General features: G+C 45.5%; 1 protein-coding gene across 4 annotated transcripts in view; it reads left to right on the forward strand.

Moving 5' to 3' along the window:
- Window positions 1–26,191, forward strand: part of LOC146769601 (coiled-coil alpha-helical rod protein 1-like) — a 184,613-nt gene that overhangs the window by 149,090 nt on the left and 9,332 nt on the right. For all 4 annotated transcript variants that reach the window (XM_085640485.1, XM_085640487.1, XM_085640488.1 and 1 more), the window contains one exon: window positions 3,460–3,601. In XM_085640485.1, the coding sequence (XP_085496611.1) occupies window positions 3,460–3,601 (142 nt within the window). The remainder of the gene's footprint in view (window positions 1–3,459; window positions 3,602–26,191) is intronic.

The following is a 26,191-nucleotide window of genomic DNA, read 5'->3' on the forward strand; positions in this document are numbered from 1 at the left end:
ATTAGCGGCAACCCAATACCCTATTGTAAAATCTTGTGAGCAGAAGAGTATTAGATGCACACAGCTCTCTGGCCCATACATAGTAGTGTGACAGATGATTCTACCCTGGATTAGTAAAGGAGGATGTCCAGAGAGTGGATGGGGAACAGTATACTGTAGTTCATATTGGACTTCGATGAGTGGCTAGTGGAAAGAACGAAGCCTAGGAGCAGCAAGGCCAGAGTGTCTGGATCGACAAACTAGGCATGTCGCTGTAGTTAAGATGCCTTAGATAGAGCGGCCCTCGGTGAAGCACGCAGCTGAAATCCACTCTAGATCGTACCATCCCAAGCAGAGACAGTGTATAAACAGCAGAGATAAGGCTAAGAGAAGGTCTGCCTCAGACACCTCGGCGGGTAGAAGCAGGTTGATGAAAGTGACTAGAGGCCTTAAGGGAAAGAAGATTTCCAGTAGAAGCTTTATACCCATTTACACAAAGCAAGAGACAGGTGGACTCAGGTGGGAGACTGGGGAGGAGGCAGCGATGTTAATTGAGGTATTAGAGAAGAGGGTTTCATTTTATTCCTGGGAGAGAACAGTATGGTCAGAATCAAATAAGAAACCTTTTGTCCTAGATAATTGATAAGTAGCAGGAGCATTGTGTTTGTGCTGAATATGGTATGATCACAACCAGAATGAGAAGATTTTCAGCAAAGTTTGTTTTGTTTGAAGGTTTTTATGCTCTGACAAATGATAAAAAGTTACTTAAACTTCATATGAGCCATGGTTGTGGTGGCGAACTGATCGTGTGGCCGTAAGCCACTGGTATCTTCAAGAACAGAGCATAAGGGAGGGATGTTGCCTCCGTTAGTGTGTGAGAGGATGAGTGGTTAGAACAGTAGCATATGGTCCTTCATATGAGGCTTAGTTGATACCAAGTTGTCTGGGTTTTTGTCTTCGCCTGCTCTCTGAATGTATGGCAGAGTCTGATGTAGAAGCTTAAGAACTGGGCATTGGTAGAGATGGAGTGGCCAAAGCCAGCCAGCTGTGTTTTTATCACAGTCTCACTCTTCTAAGATTTGAGCTTCCCACCGATTGAAGATAAACTTAGATTTGACTTGATTATGTTTGAAATATACCGTTGCCATGCAGGATCAGGTAAAGGTCACGTCTAAGGTGGTGTATAGTGAATGCCATCGCCACATTAAGATACAACTATGCCAGCAATGAGTTTACACCTGAACTCCCAGGTAGAGGTTCAACACTAAAACAATGGTCAACTCCTGTTCAACAATTAATGGAGATGATCTGGGAGGGTCATAGGGATATATTGTTGCCTGCTGCCTATGAACGATACAAACCAATTGCGTAGTGTTTGAGTGATGTCCATGCAGGAGGAAAGGATGTTGAGTGTGGGATTTGGTGATCAGTCTTATTGAAGGCCAAGAGGCTGGGATCGCCCTGGTCCATGGTGCTTCAGGGTGTCGCTCACATCATGGGTTCCGTCAGTTTTTGTGCTGCACTGGGACAGACGAGGCATGGTTTAGTAGCTGAGCTGCCGACTTTGGAACCTGGTTTGCAATAGAAGCCTCAATAGCTAAATGAAAAAATGAAAATCATGTGATTTTGAAAATAATTCTTAATATCAATGGAATATGATGTGAAACATGTTCTGGGGGAGGGCACAGAGCAGGAAGGTGGTATTAGAACTTAACTGTGGTGGTTGGGGTTGATTGCCTTTGGTGTCCTGGAGTTCATTCTCTTATGGAAATGGTTTTGGCAGACTCCCGAGTAGGAAACTGTGAACTCCAATTAAGTCTAAAAGAAGCACTTGGGTTTGTGAAACTCAATGCAGTTGAAAAGGGTAAACGAAATTGACAACAAATTACATTACTTTATAGGAGATTAATTTACTCTACTGTAAGTGATTCGCCGTGCCTTGACACCCTGCAGTTCGGGCGTTGTTTATCATATGTAAACCTTAATTTCACTTATAACCTTTTATTATACCTCCATTTTCAGACTTTAGCGATTATGATTTATAGTTACTTGGTAGGCCTCACCAAGATAGCCTCGGTTGCGCGTGTATGTGGTTTAGGTTTGTGTCCTATAAAGAGTCCGTCACCCAATTCCTTACTTATATGATGACATTTTGGTTTTGAATAGTTGCATTATATTTCTTACGATCTACTGCATAGTACTGACCCAGTTGCTAGAAGGTTGACAACCTCATTTTTATTGTGGTTTCTGTGTCAATATGTTGTGGGCTATACAAATATATATCAAGAGGAAATGTACTTTACTTTTCGTTTGCCACTTTAAAATGTTGGCTACGAGATATTGCCCGTTCTTGAGATGTGATTAGTCCGCTATTGCTCTTTCTATATTAACTGTCTCAAGATAGCGCCCATTAAGATAACAATAGAGACGAGAGTTGTGAGGTCACGGCTAGTCCTTATTCTATTGCTGTGTACATAAGCTGTTCTAAGATGGCGCCCATCCACAATGCCACAAACGAGCACGCAAGTGGACAGGTCGTGCACTACGCTCCCGCCCGCTAAGCCCATGTTTGATTTAAACTTGCATTAAGCAAGGATCAGGACCCATAATGTTACTAATGCCCAATACCAGTATTTTTTTGAGAGGACTCAAATTGATTTATATTCAACTTCATAGAGTGTTTGGCTGATACGCATGCATCAACAGTATTATTCCAGTGGGTATATGATTTTCATCAATATGATTTTTACGATGGATGGATACCTTGTATGATCAAGGTGCTGTAACGCGCAAACAATTTGATAATTTTATCTTTATTTGGATTATTGTTAACGATGGACGCATTTCGGTTTTCTTATATTTCTATTCTTCAGTTTTAGTGGTGAGATTGACTTTAGACCAGGAGTGCTTGGAGTCTTCATGGGATAGACTGACATGTTGTTGGTTGTTTTGATTATTTGATTCTCAGGTGTGTCATACCAATATATCCAAGGGTTTAGGGGTTAATTCTAGAACTTCAGATGAGTCTCCTAATCTAAGTGCGTTATAATATGGTGTCTATAATTGTACAGTATCACAGATTGTGGACTTTTGTATGATCACTTCTTCCTTTCATTCTGTCACAGCCTTTGCTTATTGTCTTCCTTTGTTATCCTGATTTATGGGTGCCAACAACTCTGGTGTGTCACATTAGGAAATGCATTTCGGGTTATCACAATAAGGGATTTGACTCCTGGTCTCACATTGCTGGTTACTATAATATTGTGTATTTACAGCATGGACTTACCACTGATTTTGATATACAGCACTGCCAGTTCCTCTTTCTTGCAGACTTAGTAATTTTTCTAAATGTTAGCAACTGGTGAAGGTTGCCTTATGATGTTTTAATAATGATTACTATGTAATGCCCTCATGTCTGTTTCTGTTCACTTTAATCCTTTGATCCCGATCTCTGTTACAGTCTAACTTCTTTTCTCACAGGCCACACTCAGACAAAAAGGGCTTCTGAGGCAGCACAAGCAGAGCAGGTTCCCTGCCCTTCAGACCTCTGAGGCCGTGGGCGAGGAAGAGACAGAGCAACTACCAACAGCACTTGCACCCAAGGGCACACCGCTCTCTAAAGGCAAGTACTCTCGTGTATCACTTCTAAACCCAAGTGATGCAGTTGGCACCCCAGGTGAACATCTCGCCATCTAGAACTACCTAAAACAATCAAGCAAAACAATACCTAGGACAATCCCTAAATGACTATACATATTTATCTAAACAATACCTAAAACAATCAAGTAAAAGAGAGAGCTGGAGCACAAAGACTAGTCCGCAGTGTTGTATCAGGTGTATGTTTGTGGAGCGCAGAGAGCAGTGTTGTATCATGGTATGTTCTCTCATAGGGCATTTCCATGTATAGTCATAAGCACTTGAATAGCCCTGCCCACTTGCGGGGACCCTGGACCACTTCTTTAGATATATCTTCTTAAGTGGATATTTTTCGCCTTTATTCAGGAAGGCCTGCAAAGACACTTAAGAGCTAGAAAGACAATTATGCAGCCTAAATACATAGACTACCCTGGCCGCATCCTCATAAAGAATTGAAAAAAGGTAGCCAGTATACTAAATTTGTGTCGTTTTTGTAGCATTAAACACACAGAATAATCTCCTTCACAAAGCCCCTTTTTTTCATGATAGAGCTGGAAGGAAAGGACAGAATAGCCCCATAGGCTGCCATTATATGTCTTTGAAAATAGAAGCTGTGCCTTTAAGATCCCAGAGACCATCACTATCCCATCATGCACAGCTAGTGGCAGTTACTTCAGTTCTTTTTCCGGCTCCTGCTTTCAGGACCCTGGAGCATTGAGCTCTACCGATTTTGTGTTTTCTTCAAAATTCACTTCTGAATTTAGCAAATAACCACTTCACTCGACGTCTTTGGTCTTCCTTTTCGTGTTTGTCTTTTTCTGACAGAAACTTTGCAGTTGTTCACTCAAAAATACCATCTCTTTTTGATAAGTGCCCAGACAGTGGTAGGACGAAGGCCAAGACTGATCCTCACAGTGTGTGCATAATTTGTCTTCCTGCTGCTCATGTTCCTGATGCTTGTTCCATGTATAAAACCTTCTCTAAGCGTACTCGGCGTGACAGAAAGAAAATCCGGCTTGAGGGAGCAGAAGAGAGAAGAAAACAGGAGGCTTCAGCCTCTGGGGGGCTCTCCAGCAGAAGAAGGGCTAAAAAATGGTCCCGGACGAGGACGTCGAGAGGAGGCACAGCTCCGACCTGTTCACCATCTACCCAGGGCTCTTGGGTTCAAACGACGTCGACGTTCCACGTCGCGAAAAAGATCATTGACGTCGATTTCGAAGCCGATGACGATACCACTTTGGTCTGCTTCAGGAAGTCCACCGCTGACGATGACACCTCGTAGGTCACCGTCGAGTACCTTTTCACACCGGCAAAGTCGCTCGACGTCGAGACGGCCCCAAGTCATCACTGTATATCACCGACACACTCCCACCGTCGATCGACGCAGAGAGGGTGGCGCTCAGTGTCGAAGCGAGATTCTCCTTCTAGGCTACATGTAAGGTCGCTGTCGACGAGTAGATCGACGTCTAGAGGGAGTCAAAGAACCTCCTCAAGAACTTTGTCACCATCTTCAAGACTTCAGAAGGTACGTAGGAAAAGACGTATCTACACGTCAGATTCAGATTATTCCTGAACCTATTGACCATCTAGGCTCGTTTATTCTCCAGCATCTCATCAGCAGTCTCCACCACCTCTTCCAAATTTGGAACCAAGATCTCCGCCTCCTCCTCCTCCTCCTCCTCCACCACCACGTCCTCCACCATCTTCGCCACAAAGACAGAGGTCTAGATCCCACACAAGCCATTGTTCTTGTAGTCATAGATCCTCTACTCATTCACGTCATCGCCATCATTTTTTTTTTTTTTTTTGCAGAGTTTTATATAGCGCGAACTTGACCCGAATCCAATCAGGTATCAGAGTGCTTTACATAGCACCAGTTACGTTACATTAGGACACACATTAATTCTTTGTTAGGCACGGGGAGATGAAGTGATTTGCCCAGAATCACAGGATGTTCAGCGTCATTACCGAGGCTCGAACCCAGGTCCGAGGTCGAGTGCCCTAGCCGTTAGGCCAACTCCTCTCCCCATCATAGACGGAAGTCTCATTCCAGACATACCAGAGACACTTCCTCGTCAAGCACTGGCAGACATTAACCTACACTGACGGATTCACCTCCCCCACGGATCTCGCCAGTTGATTACATTTCAACTTCTCAAGAGGTTTTAGTGAGGGGTGCTTTCAAATTGAACATTCCACTCTCTACTCTTACACCTTCCATCATATTTGAGACTCTGCAACAAAAACAGGTGTCATGCCCTTTGCTTCCTCTGGTGCCAGGACTGTTAGAACCAGCGATGGAGCTTTGCTTGACACCCTTAACTGTGAAGTCAGCTCTTTCCAGGCTGCATAATAAATACCGGCCTCCGGAGCAGGATCCTGCTTTCCATAGGATGGGCCCAACTCCAAGTTCTATTATTGTGGTGGCTGCGAAGAAGCAACATGCCACAGCTCCAACTTCAACAGTACCACCAGATAAAGAAAGCCACAAAATGGATTCGGTGGGGAGGAAAGTTTGCAACACAGCAGCGACTGTCATGAAAGTTGCTTGTGCCACACCCTTGTTAGGGAGATATGACAGGGCAGTGTGGGAATCGCTTCCGCAGTTTGCGGACTACCTCACTAGAGACAAGAGAGAGGATTTTAATGAAATACTGGCAGAGGGCTTGATGGTCTCTAATCAAATTATAGGTGCAGCAGCAGACACATCCATTCTTGCTGCACGTGAGTATTGCCATGGCGTGGCATTACAGCGGCATTCATGGCTACGCCTTACGTCACTCAAGCCTGAATCGCAACAACGCATTCTGAATCTCCCGTTTTCAGGTACGACTCTTTTTGGCACTCACTCAGACGAGGAGATGGCCAGGATGAAAGCCGAAATGACACTAAAAGCAGTAGGCCTGGAGAGTCCTAAGAAGCAGCGCAAATCTTTCCGTCCTTTTCAACGGCGTTGCTCTACACAGAGGGTTCAAACCCCTCGATGGTATCGGGGCTGCCAGGCAGGTACGCAACCATAGTACCAACGTTCCTACCAGCAGTATCAGAAAAAACAAACAAGAAGAAGATTAGGCGAGCAGCCTGCTCAAGGAGGCAAGATGCCAGCTGGTGCAAAACTCTGAATCCTGTCTTCCCCCTGTTCCATTACCTGCTCCGGTAGGGGGATGCATCAAACATAACGCAAGACAATTGGGTGCTGAATATTGATCGCAATGGATACTCACTCAGGTTAATCAACTCTCCACCGTCAATACCTCAGAAACAATCCAGGTTCTAATTACAACTGGAAGCGGACATTCTCTTACAGAAACAGGCGTTGTAACCCGTTCCTCCGTTACAACGAGGCAGGGCCTATACTCCAGATTCTTTCTTGTCAAAAAGAAAGACAAGAACGAGTATAGACCCATTCTTGACCTAAGGATGGCCAACAAGTGGATTCAGAGAGAGAGAGAGGTTCAGAATGCTAGCATTACACCAAATCTAGCCTCAGTTACATCAAGGAGATTGGTTATGCGCAATCGATCTTCAAGATGCTAACTTTCACATTCCCATCATAGAGAAGCATCGCAAACTCTTGAGGTTCACTGTGGGAAAACCACTACCAATACAGTGTGCTCCCATTCGGCCTGATGTCAGTGCCCAGGACTTTCTCCAAATGCAAGGCGGTGGTGGCCGCGCATTTGAGGAAACACAAAGTGCTCGTCTACCCCTATCTAGAGGATTGGCTCATCAAGGCATCCACGGCTCAGGAACCTCAGCTGCATTTCAGTTGGACTGACTATCTCCTTCGGTTGGGTCTTCATATCAGCCAGGCAAAATCCACTTCGGTTCCCGTGCAGTTCCTGCAATATCTGGGAGCTTCCATCGATACTCGCATGGCAAACGTTTGTCCTTTGGAGGCGAGACGCTTATCGATACTTCGGAAGGCTCAGGCTCTCATGGCACTGTCTCGCCCGACTGTGAGAAAGGTATCCTCACTACTGGGTTCGATGGCATTCTGTATATTCCTCACTCCGAATGCACGTCTCCACATGAGACCTCTGCAGGAATACCTGGAAGATCAATGGGATCAGCGAAAAGGCGACTGGGAAGACCAGATCCAATTGTCTCAACACGCCCTCTGGTGCATCAAATGGTGGTGCAATCTCACCAATCTCCTACGAGGGATCCTGTTTCACAAGGAGATGCCTGTTCAAACTATAGTCACGTATGCTTCTCTCCTGGTAAGGGGAGCCCATAAAGGTCAACTTCAAATCCAGGGCAAATGGTCACACAAGGAATCTACTTAGCACATCAATCTGCTAGAGCTAAGAGCAGTTCACATGGCGTTGAAAGCCTTTCGTCCATCACTCAGCTCCAACTCCCTGCTTGTACAGACGGACAATACAATAACAATGTACTACCTCAACAAGCAGGGAGGCTCGAGGTCCAGACCTTAGTCTAGGGAAGCCCAGATGATCTGGAAGTGGCTTCTGGCCAGAAACTTGACCTTAACAGCAACTCACCCCCCAGGTGGTCAAAATGCTCAGGCTGACTCTCTAAGCAGACTCCTCCAGGAAAACCATAAGTTGGGAGGGTATGCCCAGACGTGGTCCCTTGCTCACTTTGCCACTGGATTCAAGCTAGGCTGGCTGGAGAGGGGTGTTACCACGAAACCGTTCCCAGGATGCTTGTTTCCAGTTCAGGGAAGACCTGGCTTGGCAGTTCGGGCTGGACTGTTCCCATGAGGCACAGGGTCAAGACTGATTTGCATATAGCTGGGTCTAAACTGAGGTGGCGAAGTGAGCTAAAGAACGATGATGGATTCAACCCAGATCTGTGACTGGGGTGAGTGTCTGAAAGTTTAAGCACTCCGTCCATCATCTCCTTGTGATTGCTTTGTACTCCGGAGGTCAACTCGTTCACCACCGCAGAAAACAGCAAATGCCAAAACTTTGGGTCAAGGTACTGTCGTAAATAAAATATTACGCTCTCATAATTTCATAATATCAATAAGATCATGCATAAAGCAAGAGGCTGAGTCTGTGGTATCAGGTTCAAAAGGGCTTTATTCCAATAACTCGAGTCATAGGGAGAATAATACCATCACCACAAGGGATCAGGAAGGGTCTCAAAAGTATTCTCAGAATATTCTCAAACTTTATTCACAGAGTACAGTATATATACATTTGATATTATACGTAAGCAGAAGAGCAAGAGAGAATGAGATAAGAGCATGTGGGCGTGTAAGTAGGCGTGAAGGTGGGCGTCCATGTGGGCGTCCACTTGATGATAATAGGTAATTTGTCATAGGTGGGTGGATACCTGGAGGGGGTTGCGTGATCAGCTGGAATTGTACTGGAACTTTGCCTTACTTGTGCTCAACTCGAGCATGACGTGGGGAAGGGTTGCTGTGCAACCGGGGAGTCTGGAAGTGAGGCCTTCAGTGGGTGAGGCCTTCGGTGTCAGGACGACCAGCACATCTTGTTTTATCTGATATCCGATGTCTGGAGCAGGGACTGATTTGTGACATAGGTTGCCCATCACCAAGAGCCGATGTGGCATCTATTTCTTCATTTACTTCATTTACTGCAGAGGCCTTACATGGGGGCTATGGGCTTTTTACTGATGTGAGCTTTGCAATCTCACAAAGAGAGACAGAAAGGCTGGGCTTTCTCCTTTGCAGATGGGTTATGTTTATCCCTCCTTCTCCAGGCAGGAATGCGGCTCTGTAGGAGTAAGCAGATAACCGTGCTCAATACTGTCTCGGCACCTTTGACAGGGCCCCTTTGGCTGAGGCCCAAGTGTGCAAGGCCAAGGATACGCAGCTGCAGCTTTCTGAGCGTTCTGAGGCCTGAAAAACCTCTTTTCGGCTCTGGCTGAGCCATAAACATGGGTTTTCATGTAAATGCAGGAAAACATGATGCAAAACGTGTAGGCCTCAGTACAGATTTGTCGTTTCTCTCATGGGAGACTGGATGATGGCAGGCCACGTTATAGCATAAGCATCATGATAGAAAAGCCATGGAGGGGAAATGCATAGGTTACATGCATGTGCACATAAGCGTTGGGGGGACACATGGGGACACATAGGCCTCATCATTTTTATTTTCCTCATTCCCTCCTTGTCCCCTAGTGGACCCCTTATGTCACATCTATTTTCATGAGACAGTCGATCTGTTCTTGCAGCATTATTTTTCCATTTTCAATGCTCTGTAAATGGGGATGTGGAACACATGCAGTAGCACACAGGCCGCAAATGGCCGGGCCACACTGCAGACATAGGCAACAACTGAATATCATTAGTAGTATTAACCCACAGACGGTCAACACTTTCCATCCCCATGCCGATATTAATCCCCAGAGCCAACTGGACCAAGTCCACGTGCCTGGGTCTTGATGTATGTTTTGGGCAATCTTGTGGAGCCTTGTTATTGCTTTGTATACAGACGGTGCGTTATTAGCAATAAAAGAAATGATATGTAGTACGTCCCACCCCACTCTAAGGGCAGCTGCACATAGGCTGTCTGTCCACAAATAAAGTAGGTGTGTCGTGATGCTCTGAAATAAGACTTTCCTTTGTCTTTGAATACTATTATAGTATCACACTCACTGTGCCCCAAATGTACTGAGCCTTCTTTTCTGACACACAAGTTCCCTTTTACTGGCAGGACTGTAATTGAGGATGGACCTAAATTGTGTATGGGCTTGACATTCAACACTATAAAGACGAGGGTCGCATTTCTTTGCAGATACTCTTCATTTTCTAGATCTGTACCTTTTCTTTGGGGAAGACCTTCTTCATCTGGGAAACATGCTTCATTCATGACTTTATTCAAGTTACCCCATACCCAGTCGCCCCTACACTCCTTGTCTTGACATTCTTTGGCTTCACCGTTGATGGATGTCATTAAGGCAAACCATGCTCCGCAAGAACCATTATGGGAGAAAGGAAAAGGGAAAAGAGGCAACACTCCCTTCACCTTCTGATACGGGGGAAGTCGGCCACAGACCCAGCAGTCTGTAGCATTGCTAGTCTGATGTGAATGGTGCAGCATCTGAATAAAGGTATTGTTGCGTAAGGCAAGTCGATATGATAGCTCATGGGATGGCAGATCACTAAATGTGTGCTTTATGGTATCATTAGTGGAGGAGTGTAAGAGTGAAGCAATAGGAGGAAAAATAGCATGTAGTATTAAGCTGATACATATTATCGTGATGCACAGAAGAGATAGAAAAATCAAAGTCACTATACATCTACCACGTAATATTTTACAGTATATGCTTTTTATCTTGCTCTTTTTATCAATGTTATTGTCCAAGATCTTATGCAAGCCAGAATACATGTTCAACCGCTTCACCACCTAGTGGACTTAATTGATCAAACGGGTTCTGACTTATTAGATCTAAGTTTAGCTTGAAGAAGTTAGTGTCCTTTTTGAAAGAATCGTTATTCCCGAAGTAACGTTTACAATGATGAAGATGAACCCATCCTTTCCGTCCTTTGACTTTAACGACTTCGGCGCCTTCCACCTCGGCTCAAGAGGGCTCGATCTATCAAAGTTCCTTATTAGCGATGGAGTGTCCCTTGACCTGGGTGTTGTCAGGGAAGGCGGCAGCAACCTGCGAACGACAAGAGAGTAGTGCAGACATCAAGGAAGCCAGGTAATCTGTCAGCATGTTACTATCAACATCAGTAATCTTTTTAGGCATTGGAGTGCCCCACATATTCGGTGGTCTACCAAAAACCACTTCATAGGGAGATAAGCCTGTTCTAGAATGGACTACCATTCGCATGTAAAAGAGGGCAACCGGCAGGGCTACCATCCAATCTACACCTTTGTCTGCTAGTTTTATCTTTAAGGTCTGATTGCGTCTTTCTACAAAGCCTGCTGCTTCAGGATGTCGCACACAATGGAACTTCCAGGTATACCCTAACAGAAGGGACACCTGCTTCATGAGTACTAGGACATATTTGTAACCTCTACATCTGTTCATTTGGATATAATCCATTTGGAGCACTTCAAAAGGGTGGTCAGGTGGATGGAATCCACCTTGTTCCATCGGAATGCCTTTACCTGGATTGAATTGGCAACAGATCATACATGTTCTGACCTTTTGTTTCGCTGCTGCACGCAGGTGCTTGTTGAACCATATATTCTGTAAGCTGTCTAGCATTGCTTTCTCTCCTAAGTGTGCAGGACTATGTGCGGTATTTATGATCACTTGTACCATCGAATCAGGAAGGAACCATGTTGTTTTGCCCTTAGTCATCCAACCCTGATCAGTCAGTACCCCTCCTTGTTCCGACCATTTCTTTAATTCGTCTAGAGTAGCATGTGTCTGTATGTCTTGTACATCCCTGGAAGGATCCCTGACTGTCATGGCTTTGGACATTGATGGTATCTGTAACTTTAGTATGTGCTTTGCATTTCAGGATAGCTATGGCTGTTGGTAAATGTATCGCTTCCAGAAGGGCTTGAATAAGGAGGCCATGCTGTATCTTGGCCCCGTGAGAGGTCAAGAAACCTCTTTCTCTCCACAGAATCGGTGTAAATGTTTACTCTCAGGTGCTTAGCTCTTATGCACGCTTGTGTCAGGGCGATGAGCTCTGCTGCTTGTGCTGACAGCATGTCTATTCTTTTAGTCTCCATGATTTCAGTAGCAGTGGTCACTGCATATGCTGCCACTAATTCTCCCGCCCCCGTCCTCATGCATGAGCCGTCAACCTAGAGTGTTAGGTCAGGGTCTGGGAGTGCACAGAATAGAACAAACGAAGGCTTGAGTTTCGTTTCTCAGCTGCCCTGTCTTATCAGAGAAGCTAAAAATAGCCCCTCAGCGCGGCTTGAGCCTGGGCTGCCAGCCATCTTTTTTTTTTTATCTACTCCTGGCCCTCAAGGCTCTCCGGCTGCAGGCATTACACAGATGCTATGTCAGAGAAGCTTTCTAAGCAGTGCCTGTATCCTGCTCCTTTTCCGGCCCCCCCACCTTACTTGCTTCAAGGTCAGAATCTGTCTCCGATTTCTGTATCACATTCTGCTCTATTCAGCCCCCACCGTCTCCTCACTCTGAAGCTGTCAAAGACAAAAAGTCCTCTCAATTCCATAAAAACTGCAATAATTCGCCCTATTGAAAGATCGTTTTTATATACAATTAGTAACCAGGGGGTCGTAATCTTACCGTCTGGACCCAGCACATTGGCTCACTGGACCACCAAGAACACAAACCTGTATTCTTGAACAATTTGCAAATTCGAAATACCCACAATTTTTTTTCTCAAGCTAAACTCTTAACGGATCACTAATTATTTTTCGTTAACACTTTGTACATTAGGGGTGTCATCAAATCACAGGTGTTGCTCTTTCTCTAGCTACACCCCTCTCAATTTCCTTTTGACAACGTAATCAAATGTTGGACCATGTAAACACCAGCCATGCGCTGTTCTTTTGGTGGGAGGCTCAAGAACATTTGAGCTACTATATCATTATTATATGTATCATTTTGGGACACCCACAGGGTCGCTGACCGTGCTAATTCATTTTCGGTCGGGGTGAGGGGCTGGTTGTTACCTATCCATCTACTCCTGGAGCTGGGCCTGTTTGGGGGTGCAGGGAAAGATCCGTCTAGGTATGCTGGTGGGGATTCCTCCAGGTAGGTGGTAATAAACGCTTCGGATGCTGTTGGTCTTATTTTTCGGGGTACTTGCGGTGGCACTCTAACGGGTCTATCTACCGGGGCCACTCTTGCTAGTTCCTCTGAAAGGACGGGACAAATACCAGCAACGACCGTATTTCTTTCTCTTTCAGCCTGTTCTCTTTTACCCGCTCCCCTTTCTCCTGTAACATCTTTTCTTTGGCTTTTTCAGACTCCTGTCTACTTCTCTCTGCTCTGTGGAACACTTACTCTGTTCTTCCATGTGACTCCTTGCGCCAAAACTCAATGGCATCCTTCTGAGCAGGTCTACATTTTCTCTTCCATATCTCTTCCTCTACCTTCATGACGCATTCCGCATTCCACGTTCCCGTGATAGGCCATCTATATTTTGTCTCTAAATCCTTCGTGTAATCTACCCATAGTTCTAAAAATAACACGGCATCTAAACCATGCTTACAGTACATGAAATGTCCAGGTGTGTCCCTAGGCGGAATGTTAACTGGTTCCTCTAGTACACCCTTTCTGGTACATATCTTACGCAGTTTTGAAAATAACGGCATGTTGGAATGTAACCGAAAACAAAAATCACAATGACCCAAAAAACAAAAATTACTGAGCCCAAGACACAAAAATCACAATGAAACCAACTTACTTAAAACCTGACACATTCAAACCTAACTGAACCTGACTAAGACAATAACATTCATACAGTTAAATCGGTGCACCTGAAAACTTGGACTTTAATTCTGTAATTCTTTAATTCTTGAAGCATGCTCTTGAACATACCGGTCTCACAAGTGAGACACGTCTTTACCGTGTTCATTAAATGAACCCGTCTGTATTGCAACCCCCATGAGAAACTCACCGGGAAGCGGAACTTGAACTTGAACTTGAAGGCCTCGGACACTTGACGCTGCGCAGGGAATGGCGTATCTTGGGTGGATCTCTAGAAACCTCGGACACAGCTCTCTCGCAGGTGGGCTCTGGGTTAGGACGATCCGCGATCCTCACCGCCTCGTATGGATGCCTGGTCACAGTCCGACTCCTTCGTTGGCCTGAGGGAGTTGGCGGGAATACCCGCGACGTGCGCACTTGAAGTCCGTCACGGCTGTGGAAGGGGGCAAAACTGGACCTTCATCTCCGGCGTGTGGGGAAAGAGATTGAACTGTTCGGGCGCCATTATGTCGTAAATAAAATATTACGCTCTCATAATTTCATAATATCAATAAGATCATGCATAAAGCAAGAGGCTGAGTCTGTGGTATCGGGTTCAAAAGGGCTTTATTCCAATAACTCGAGTCATAGGGAGAATAATACCATCACCACAAGGGATCAGGAAGGGTCTCAAAAGTATTCTCAGAATATTCTCAAACTTTATTCACAGAGTACAGTATATATACATTAGATATTATACGTAAGCAGAAGAGCAAGAGAGAATGAGATAAGAGCATGTGGGCGTGTAAGTAGGCGTGAAGGTGGGCGTCCATGTGGGCGTCCACTTGATGATAATAGGTAATTTGTCATAGGTGGGTGGATACCTGGAGGGGGGATGCGTGATCAGCTGGAATTGTACTGGAACTTTGCCTTACTTGTGCTCAACTCGAGCATGACGTGTAACTGACGTGGGGAAGGGTTGCTGTGCAACCGGGGAGTCTGGAAGTGAGGCCTTCAGTGGGTGAGGCCTTCGGTGTCAGGACGACCAGCACATCTTGTTTTATCTGATATCCGATGTCTGGAGCAGGGACTGATTTGTGACATAGGTTGCCCATCACCAAGAGCCGATGTGGCATCTTTTTCTTCATTTACTTCATTTACTGCAGAGGCCTTACATGGGGGCTATGGGCTTTTTACTGACGTGAGCTTTGCAATCTCACAAAGAGAGACAGAAAGGCTAGGCTTTCTCCTTTGCAGATGGGTTATGTTTATCCCTCCTTCTCCAGGCAGGAATGCGGCTCTGTAGGAGTAAGCAGATAACCGTGCTCAATACTGTCTCGGCACCTTTGACAGGGCCCCTTTGGCTGAGGCCCAAGTGTGCAAGGCCAAGGATACGCAGCTGCAGCTTTCTGAGCGTTCTGAGGCCTGAAAAACCTCTTTTCGGCTCTGGCTGAGCCATAAACATGGGTTTTTATGTAAATGCAGGAAAACATGATGCAAAACGTGTAGGCCTCAGTACAGATTTGTCGTTTCTCTCATGGGAGACTGGATGATGGCAGGCCACGTTATAGCATAAGCATCATGATAGAAAAGCCATGGAGGGGAAATGCATAGGTTACATGCATGTGCACATAAGCGTTGGGGGGGCACATGGGGACACATAGGCCTCATAATTTTTATTTTCCGGGAACGTTGGGGAATGCCGTATGGATCAACTGGTCATGCAGACTTCTCTACGCCTTTCCTCCAGTTCCCCAAATCCCGACAGTCCTAATCAAGCTGGCATAGTCACGGACCACAATGATTCTCATAGCTCCAGAGTGGCCACGTCAATCGTGGTTCATGGACCTCCTTCACCGGTCTATCCATACACATTTCAGGCTTCCTTGCCAATCAGAGCTACTAACGAAGTTCAGAGGCCAGATGGTGCACCCCAAGCTCTCCTCTTTGAATTTGGCAGCATGGCTACTGAGATTGTACAATTTGGACACGTGAACTTACCCCAAAGCTGCATGGACATCCTCAAAGAAGCTAGGCGGCCATCTATGCGGTCCTCTTATGCTCATAAATGTAAGAGATTCTGTATTTGGTGCTAATCAAAGCATGAGTATCCTACCTCTTGCCAGAAAGATGTCATCCTTCCATATTTGCTTCATCTGGCATAATCTGGCCTTCAATTTTCTTCCATTAAGGTTCACTTGGCAGCCCTTACTGCCTACAGGAAATGCCCTTCACAAACTTCCTTTTTCAGAATTCCTGTCATTAAAGATTTCCTGGAGCATTTGAAGAAAGTTTTTCCTCCCATTAAGAGTCCTTCTCCTCCCTGGGAGCTTAATGTGGTACTTTCTCGTCTTATGTAAGAACCTTTTAAGCCTATACAAAAAATCTTCTCTTCAGCATCTGTCTTGGTAAACGGCTTACTTGTGGCAGTTACTTCTGTCCGCAGAGTTAGCGAAATCCAGTCACTATGCTGTAAAGAGCCATACACACTTTTTCACGCATCTAAAATGCTTATAAGGACTCATCCGAAGTTCCTCCCTAAGGTGGTTTCAGATTTTCATGTTAACCAGACTATTTCCTTTCCTACCTTTTTCCAGAATCCATCTACTCCAGCGGAGAGATCTCTTCATTCCCTAGTTGTTAGACGGGTTTTAAAATTCTATTTAGCTAAGACTAAGGAGCTACGGAGATCTTACCAGTTATTTGTAAACTATGGTTCCTTCCGTACTGGTCTGGCGACTTCTAAGCAGTCCATCTCTAGATGGATTGTTTCCTGCATCCTTCTCTGTTATCAAAAAGCTAATAAATCCTTAGCTAGTAAGCCTAAAGCTCACTCAACTAGAGGGAAAGCAGCTACTGCGGCCTTACTTTGTAATATTCCCATTGCAGCGATTTGCGAGGCTGCTACCTGGAAATCAGTTCATACTAAACACTACTGCCTAGATTCAGATGCCAAGGCAGATGCTCAAGTAGGGCAGGCTTCCCTCCGGAACCTGTTTGCTTAAATCTACATATCTCTTTCTCTGTCTCTTCCACTGCGTTTTACAGGGATGGACTTGCTAATCTATTCAAGTGCTTATCACTATACACAGAAATCCCCTACGAGAGAAGGAACTGTTTCTTACCTGTAACTCCTGTTCTCTCGTAGGGGTATTTCCATGATGTCATAAGCAACCCTCCCTCTTCCCCGGTGGAATAGACACAGGGATCCATAACATAGAGTATACATGCTCTTCTCATCTCCCTCAAAAAGAACTGAAGTAACTGTCATTAGCTGTGCATGATGGGATACTGGTGGTCTCTGGGATCTCAAAGGCACAGCTTCTATTTTCAAAGACATATAATGGCAGCCTATTGAGCTATTATGTCCTTTCCTTTCATCTGTCATGAAAAAAGGGGTTTTGTGAAGGAGATTATTCTGTGTGTTTAATACTATAAACCTACACAAATTTAGTATACTGGCTACCTTTTTTCAATTCTTTGAGGATGCGGCCAATGTAGCTTATGTATTTAGACTGCATTATTGTCTTTCGATCTCTTAAGGGTCTTTGTAGGCCTTCTTGAAGAAAGGCGAAAAATATCTACTTAAGAAGATTTATCGAGGAAAGTGACTGGACTGGAGGGGTTTGCGGGATGGAGAGCCTTGGGTAACTATCATCTGGGTGACATATGGAGAGGTACAGCGTCACTATCATTTGAGGACTTACAAATCGAATTCAGGCTTGCACCTTCCCAGGCATTTCCCCATATGCGGCTTATACATGCACTCCATCAACAAATTAAGGCTGGAGGGGCTATTCCGGACTACTCACCCCTGGAGGATCGCTTATTGGCGGACCCCATACCGGACAGGGCAACCTCGACAATATACAAAAAATTCATTCACAATGCGCAGGACCCCTGATACTCCTGCGGACAGTGTGGGAGGCTGATGTGGGTACTCTTGAGAAGGAGGAGTGGACTGATGCATTTCAGGAGCCCAGAGAAATAGCGATCAGGACTAGATTTAGGCTGATACAATTCAGAATCCTACATCGCACGTACTATCCTCGTACACTTTTGCACGAATGGGGCAAGGTCCAATCAGCGGACTGCATGAGGGGATGCCAGGCAGAGGGGCCATTCTTCCATATACTTTGGGACTGCTCAGTGATCACGAGTTATTGGCAAGGAGTGGCGGCAACAATGTCCAGGGTAATGGGAGTAAAGGTACTGGTGGAGGCCAAGGGTCTCCTACTGATGATTAAGGGTGAGGAAGACGGGCCTAAGCACACGAGAATTTGGCTTGCCCTTGCAGCCGGGGTGAGCAAACGAAACATAGCATGCAAATGGGGGTTCTGTGTATCCGCCACTGTAGACGAATGGGAGGCAGATCTTGATTGGTGCTACCAAGCTGAAAAAGTGATATATGATAGCAGGAGATGCAAGAAAAAATTTGATAAAATATGGTCTCCTGGGATACGTATAGAAACCTAGAAGGGATCATAGATGTACCTTCAGCATAGAGGCAATTCCGAGTACGGACTGTCTTGTCAAAGAGGTGATATCCTGCCGCATGACCTGAGACACACGATCCTGGGCATTATTGACGGGCTGGATGGGTCCAGGAATGACAAATTGTTTTTTACTAAAGCAATGGTGGTGGCTAAAAGGGACATAGCGGCCTTTTGGAAAAGCCTTGAACCCCCATGTATAAGGCGCTGGCAGACCGGGGTCGACTGGTGTGCTACGTAAGAAAAAACTCTGTATGAAGCACGTGGGTGTCCTAAGAATTATCGGAGTATCTGGGGGAAGTGGTTGAGGGGAATGGTTTAGTCTCAAGGGGAATGTCCTAACACATGCCGTTCTACCATTCATATTCGTGGAATGGGTCGCACAGACCATTGTTTGTACTCCTGGTCTTCGTGGTGTCGTAATGTATGGCTGGTGTCTTTTTGTCAAATCAACAAAAATGTGTTTATCATAAAAAAAAGAGGTGATATCCTGACGAAATTGGGATGTGATCTAAATGTGGCGCTGTCTTTGAACAATGCTTTGGACAACAATGAATTGAAATGGTTAATTCTGTGTACATGTTGTAGGAAGGTGGAATCTGGCTGCATGGTTACCCTCACTTTTTGCCTAGTGTTTTGCTGGTTTTCGACTTAGTTTGACTGGGATCCTGCTAATCAGGACCCCACTCAAACTATCTGCTTTCTCCCTAAATTGGCTGTTCATGTACTTTAGGTACACTTCAGATTGGATTCTGGGGTACCCTTATAATGCCCTAGTATATGGTATATTATATACCCAGGGCATAGGTACCACAGAGCCCTCTCAGGGGCTGCAGCATGTATTATGCCACCTCTGAGAGACCTTTCAAAATGACACAACAGGTCTGCTACAGCAGCCTGTGTAAGGTGGTGTATGCACTCCTTACTTAGATATAGGTTCACTATATCTATCCATATCACTGCACATATAAACCTATCAGTCACACCTATGGCAGGCCTTATCAATACTGAAGGCAGGGTGCTGGGTTTTATGTGAGAGGGTGCCCATGCATGAGCAGAGCCCCTCTGCAGCTTTCGGAACCTCTATTCCGTGGTTATTTGTGATGCAGCCTACCATATACGCTCAAGTGCATTATAATCTCGCAGTAAATGCTAACTTTAAAACAGCTGCATGGAAACATGTCGTGATTGGTGTCAAACACCTTGGAATCATACCTCCACACCAGTAACTGGTGTGGGAGGTATGATTTCACCCTACTAGAAGGAGAAATATGACAGCACCGGTACACCCGGTACCAGCTTTGCAAGCTCTGGCATCACAAAATTGGTGCTGCCAGCCACAGACACGAGTCTGCCCTCTTGCTGCTGGACGGCAGGGGACGGCTGGACAATAGGTTTCCTGTCACAGTGTGGTGTGACCACCTCCCAGACAGGTTTTAGTGTATTGGGGCAGGGTGGGTGCACTCCGAGAGTGCTTTGATGTCTGCACTGGGAGCACATTTTGTGTCCCTGTGCATAGTCCAGCTCAAACCGATTGCAGGGGCTATCAGCCCCTGCTCTGGTGCGAAACTGGACAAAGGACATGGGTGTAGCCACCCTTCTGTCCTGACCCTCCCATAGGTGGGTCCCTAGAGTTTGTCCCACCCCTTCTTTGGGTATAAAGTAGGAACCCCTGGCTACAGGACTTTAGATTTACCTAGACGAAACTCTGCTACAGAATTCCAGAACTTCAACTATCTACTCGAAGTTGGATGACCGAAGAATCTCCCTTGGAGTAAAGGAATTACTCCCCTGCAAGGCAGGCACCAAAGATGCATATGTCCGGTTTGCAACTACGCAGCTCCTGAAGGACTCCGAAGATTTTGCAACACAGGAGGTGGGTTTCCTAGATTCCCCGAGGCCGATCCGTGCTCTCAGCAAACCTGAGATCCAAAGCCCACATTTGCAGCAGCATATGCTTTTTCGCGATCCCTGAGGCTGTGCTTTAACCTACTTGTAGTCCAGACCCGAGCAGTGATTCCACCGAAGATTACTGGCCTACACTCCACGAGTGTCCCGTGGGCTGGTATTTAGTGATTCCTCTCGAGGTCCTTTCGCAATCCCTTGTCCGTCGATTTGTGGGTCCCTGAGAAGGGTACTTTAACTTTCAGTGGGCTTACCCGGTTGCTCCAGACGTGCCCTGACTCTCCATCGCTTGGGGAGTCCACAGGACCTTGCTGGTCCACACCGAAGCCTTTTTACTCTCACTGCGTGGGTTGCCGTTGCCAAGGCTTGTTGGTCTCCAATCCGTATACCGACCCCCCAGCACTCGACATCCTTCGTGGGACAGCTCGCCTGCGGACTTTGGTCATCGTCGACGTCTCCTGGTGCCCATGGCAGTGGAGTCAAGCTTCACCTCTTCTCACCTGAAACACCCGACATTGGTGGGCATTGTTCTACCGTGCCCCTAGTCCCCCTGAAGTGACCCAGACTCTGTCCTCTCTGTTTTGAGGTTCTTCACATCTCCAATTCAGGCTTGGATCACACCGGACACATTTCCTCTTCACAGCAGCAGCACTCTGCAGCATCTCGCCATAGAAAATGACGAAGATTCCTGACACCATTTGACACCTATGCACCCGGCTTCCCTGGGTTATGTAAAACGAGTACTCCGGTGCTCACATGGGTGCTGGCCTTAGAACCTTCTAAGTTTGAAAGGGTTTGCTCAAAGTCCTCTCCTAAGTGTCCTTGATCTTTAAAATTCCAACCGCGACTTTCCCATAGGATTGTACGGAGCTCGTGGCTGTGTTCTCACACTACATGCGTCCTCCGTGGGTCCCCTCTGTCACAACCTTGGGTGGTTCCTTGGGGTCCCAGCGATTCTACGTGCTCTAGGCAATGTGTCTAGTCAAGTAGTGGTTCTTATACCACTTTCTTAATATATGGTTTGGTCCCCCCCTGGGGCCCATTGTATATTGTGCTATTTACTGTCGTTCTAGTGATTTAATATTGTGTATCTTGTTCTTTAATCTCATAAAGAGATTAGAGAGTGTTTAGAAATAAATACATATATTTTATATATACCTTGTGTGGTTCTCCTTTCATTTGGTCATTCAAGAGGTCATAATCTGGTAAACCAAGCTGCTTTACATTCCTTCGAGCCTTAGCCTGAAGGCTGCTCTCTATAAGCTACCACTAGGATCGCTTTCAGTAAAGGTTGTCTTTAACCTAATCATCAATAAGGGTTGTTTGGACTGGTACAAGGTGCCCACTATAACTAGTGGACAGCATATACCAGGCCAACTTCTCACACATGTAATGCATTATATGAGATTTTGTGAGCCTGTTTAATTAATTAAAAAAACATTTTTAAAAAAAGATTTATCTAAAGAAGTGCTCTGGGGTCCCCGCACATGGGCGGAACTTTTCAAGTGCTTATGTCTTATCATGGAAATACCCCTACGAGAGAACAGGAGTTACAGGTAAGAAACCATTCCTTCTGGGGGTGCGGAGAGCAGTCGGCAGTGCTTCATCACAGATATATTCTTGAAAGACAGTGAAGTCTGGAGTGTTCTCACATGGATAGATTTAAGGAGCACAGAGAGCAGTGTGCAGCGTTGTATCAGGGATATGTTTATTGAGTACAAAGAGCGGTGTCCTACCAAGAACATGTTGGATGGAGAGCAGTGTTGTATCAGATATGTTCATGAAGAGCATTGTACAGCGTTGTATCTAATATGTTCATGGAGGCCGGAGAGCAGTGTGCAGCGTTATATCAGATATGTTCATGGAAGCCGGAGAGCAGTGTGCAGCGTTGTATCAGATATGTTCATGGAGGCCGGAGAGCAGTGTGCAGCGCTGTATCAGATATATTCATGGAGGACTGAGAGCACTGTACAGCTTTGTATCAGATATGTTAATGGAAGCCGGAGAGCAGTGTGCAGCGTTGTATCAGATATGTTCATGGAGGCCGGAGAGCAGTGTGCAGCGTTGTATCAGATATGTTAATGAAGGGCAGAGAGCAGTGTGCAGTGTCATGCCCATGATATGTGGAGTGCTTCTGTTGGGCGATAGCTAGTGGTCATCCACAAACCTCAGCAGCTGCTTTTACGGGAGCCTGAATTGCATTGGGAGTGACACCAGAAATCAAAACTTTGGGTACAAGACAATCTGTTGTGTCCGTTTTATTCATTATTTCCAGGTGCTCTTGTTTCTCTAGAAACGGTAGGTTTTGGAACGAGTCTTTCATAATTTTAGACACTATTGTTGCTCCAGAAGTGTTAGGGTTTGGAACCAAGCTTATTTTTGTTCATTTAGTCAGTGTGCACTCATTGCTCTTGAAGGGATAGATTCTGAAGCTAAGCTTACATTTATGCTTAGAGGCACTCTTGTGCTAGAGAGGATAGGTTTTGGAGTAAAGATTTTATTTATTCGAGGTGCTCTTGTTTCTCTAGAAGGGTTAGGTTTTGGGGTAAGGCTTACATTCATTCATTCGAGGCTTTCGTGTTTCTCTAGAAAGGGTGGATTTTAGGGTAAGGCTTAAATTCATTCATTCATTCATCTGAGGAGCTCTTGTTTCTCTAGAAGGGGTAGTAGGTTTATGGTGAGGCTTAGATTAATTCATTCATTCATTTGAGGCGCTCTTGTTTCTCTAGAAGGGATTGGTTTTTGGGTAAGGCTTACGTTCATTCATTCACCCGAGGCGTTCTTGTCTATCTAGAAGAGAGAGGCTTTAGGGTGAGGCTTACATTCTTTCATCTGAGGAGCTCTTGTTTCTCTACAAGGGATTGGTTTTTGGGTAAGGCTTACGTTCATTCATTCACCCGAGGCGTTCTTGTCTCTCTAGAAGAGAGAGGCTTTAGGGTGAGGCTTACATTCTTTCATCTGAGGAGCTCTTGTTTCTCTACAAGGGATTGGTTTTTGGGTAAGGCTTACGTTCATTCATTCACCCGAGGCGTTCTTGTCTCTCTAGAAGAGAGAGGCTTTAGGGTGAGGCTTACATTCTTTCATCTGAGGAGCTCTTGTTTCTCTAGAAGGGATAGGTTTTTAGGGTGAGGCTTACGTTCATTCATCTGTGGCGCTCTTCTTTTTCTAGAAAGGGTGGGTTTTGAAGTGAGGCTTACATTCATTCATTTATCTGAGGTCCTCTCGTTGCTCTAGCAGGTGCAAGGGTAGGTTTTAGACTGAGTCTTACACTTTCATTCATTGGCTTGTTTTGTGGTTCCCTTACTAAAATAGGTGTCCCTTGATCTGAATGTTGCAAACAACCGCCTGCCAAATGTGCATTAAACACACTTCCCTTTGGTAAAATCCTGAACTATTAACAGTCTACAAAGACTTGATCTCATAATCCGGTCTATTCAATATGTTTCTAATCTTAACTCTGCCACGTGGCTCTTTCTCCCGTGTTCAGTATGGGGCTGGCGACTGTTGAAGTAGCTATCCCTGGGTCCCTTCTGTATGCCAAGTGACAACCTTTACAGAACTATCCCCAAGCCCTAATGTTTCAACATAATGAAGTGAAGACTTCACTGCTCATAACCTCTGGGAACTGCGATGAAGAATCCTTGAGAAATGTGTCAAGTCACTCCAAGAGTTATGTGTTTGATCCAGAAAAAAATACCTCATTGTGGTAGAATTCAGTCAATCAAACAATCAGTATTTGTAAATCGCAACACTGTCGACGCTGGGGGTATCTGGGCGCTGAGGGTGCCATGTCTCCGTCAAAACGTCAGGTATTGAGTTTCTTTCTGAAGTCCGTCAAGGAGGGGAGGTTATTGAAGGTCTTTGCAGCGATTTAGGAGAAGCAGTGGCCTCTGCTGCGGCAGTGTTGGACGTGGGGGGGGTCTGTGCAAGGGCTAGAGAAGCGACAGTGTCTTGAGGGCTAATGGAATACATGACAGTGGTTGATGTAGGACGGTCCTTGGTCGTGGAGGGCCTTGTAGGCGTGTGTGAGGATCTTGAACTGGCATCTTTTCTGGATTGGGAGCCAGTGGAGCTGTCTGAGGTGTAGAATGATGTGGGTCTGTTTAGGGAGGTCCAGGATGACTCTGGCTGCCGCGTTCTGTATGGAATGGGTGGGGATTCTGGCATAGAGAGCGTTGCCGTAGTCAAAGTGGCTGGTGACAATGGCCTTCGGGACAGTCTTTCTGGTTTTGATTGGCATCTGAAAATCCTGCAGAGCATGCAAAGGGTGTAGAAGCAGGAGGAGGCGACGGCGTTGACTTATCGTTTCATGGTCAGTTGTCTATCAAGGATGAGCCTGAGGTTGTGAGCATGGTCAGTCGGTGTGGGTGCAGGTCTGAGTTCTGCAGGCCACCAGCTGTGGTCTCAGTGGAATGCAAAGCTTTGCTAAATAAAAAGTATTGATTACGCTGTATTAGGGTTATAGTAAATGGAGGTTTGGTCTATGCTTTATTGATTTGGGTGACTGTCATCAAATGTATTCTCTAATTAATTTGCTGGTCCTCTGCTTGGAGGAGGCTTCTCAGTTTTAGACTGTTAATCAGCCACTGCAGGCGTAGAGAGGGATTTGTAGTCATTAGTACAGCATACACACAAAGTGGTCATCACAGACTGCAAAAGGCCTAGAAGGTGCAAGGATACCTTACAATACTGTTAACACAACAGTGTAAGTTCAGTGTAACTCAACAGATCAGTCCAAAAGGCGCGTACCAATCAAACATAGACACGTAATATGACTCACATATTACATGTCTATGTTTGATTGGTAAGGGCCTTTTGGACTGTGGAAATGTGGATTTCCCTGATCAGTTATGTCCCCTATCTTGGACCCCAACGGTTCTATGTGCATGTTACAAATACATGTATGTTCCCTTCAGTTCCAGTTTCGAAGACGCAAACACATGTGCGTCCACCGTTAACATGTCCTCTGTCAGATCCGCCATGAATGGGCTGGATATTCGATTCCTAAGTATGAAAGGCCACCGACTTTATATGGCTAAGTTACTCCATTTTTACAGTTCAGGCAAGTAGGCCCGATTCTGTCCTCAAAGCCTTTCCCTGCTCTCTGCCTCTGACAGCTTCAGCTTGAGCCTGCATCTGTGACCATGAACTTTGTCTCATTCTCTGCGCGGCCCACGAAGCCTGACATCAGCCTATTCTCTGCCAAGAGCTGTATTTCACCTTCGAATTATCTGCTTCCCCCTCAGCCGATGCATTCCTGCCTAGTAGCTTAAGTAAACATTCCTCCAGTTACCAAGCAAAAGGCCCGGTTTCTCTGCCCTCATGCAAGTAATTCATAGCCCTGTCACCATGGAATATTCCCATCCCCTCGCATTCAGTGTAGACACTTAGACGCTTGTACACACACACACAGTCAGTATAGAATAGATTCTGTCCGAGAGCCCTTCCCTTGTGGATAACATAGTTCTTTAAACATAGGATATTAGATATGATTTGGGATTAGGTTGACATAACCCCAGACTTTTGTCTCCACATGTAGAGCTAAATGTCAAGTCCCCTTCACCCCCTAGTTGCACGTCAATTACACGTCATGCTGCTGAGCGCGCATCTCTGCCAAGTATTTCTGCTGACATTGCGAAATCATCTCCAGGTATCCACCCACACATGACAATTTACCCCTTATCATCAAGTGGACGCCCACATGGACGCCCACCTTCACGCCTACTTACACGCCCACATGCTCTTATCTCATTCTCTCTTGCTCTCTTGCTTACGTACAATTGAGAAATGTATATATACTGTACTCTGTGAATAATGTTTTGAGAATATCGAGAATACTTTTCAGCCCCGTTCAGATCCTTTTTGGTGATGGAGATATTCTCCCTTTGACT

This window comes from Triturus cristatus, unplaced genomic scaffold (genome assembly GCF_964204655.1).
Source record: "Triturus cristatus unplaced genomic scaffold, aTriCri1.1 SCAFFOLD_446, whole genome shotgun sequence".
NCBI lineage: Eukaryota > Metazoa > Chordata > Amphibia > Caudata > Salamandridae > Triturus > Triturus cristatus.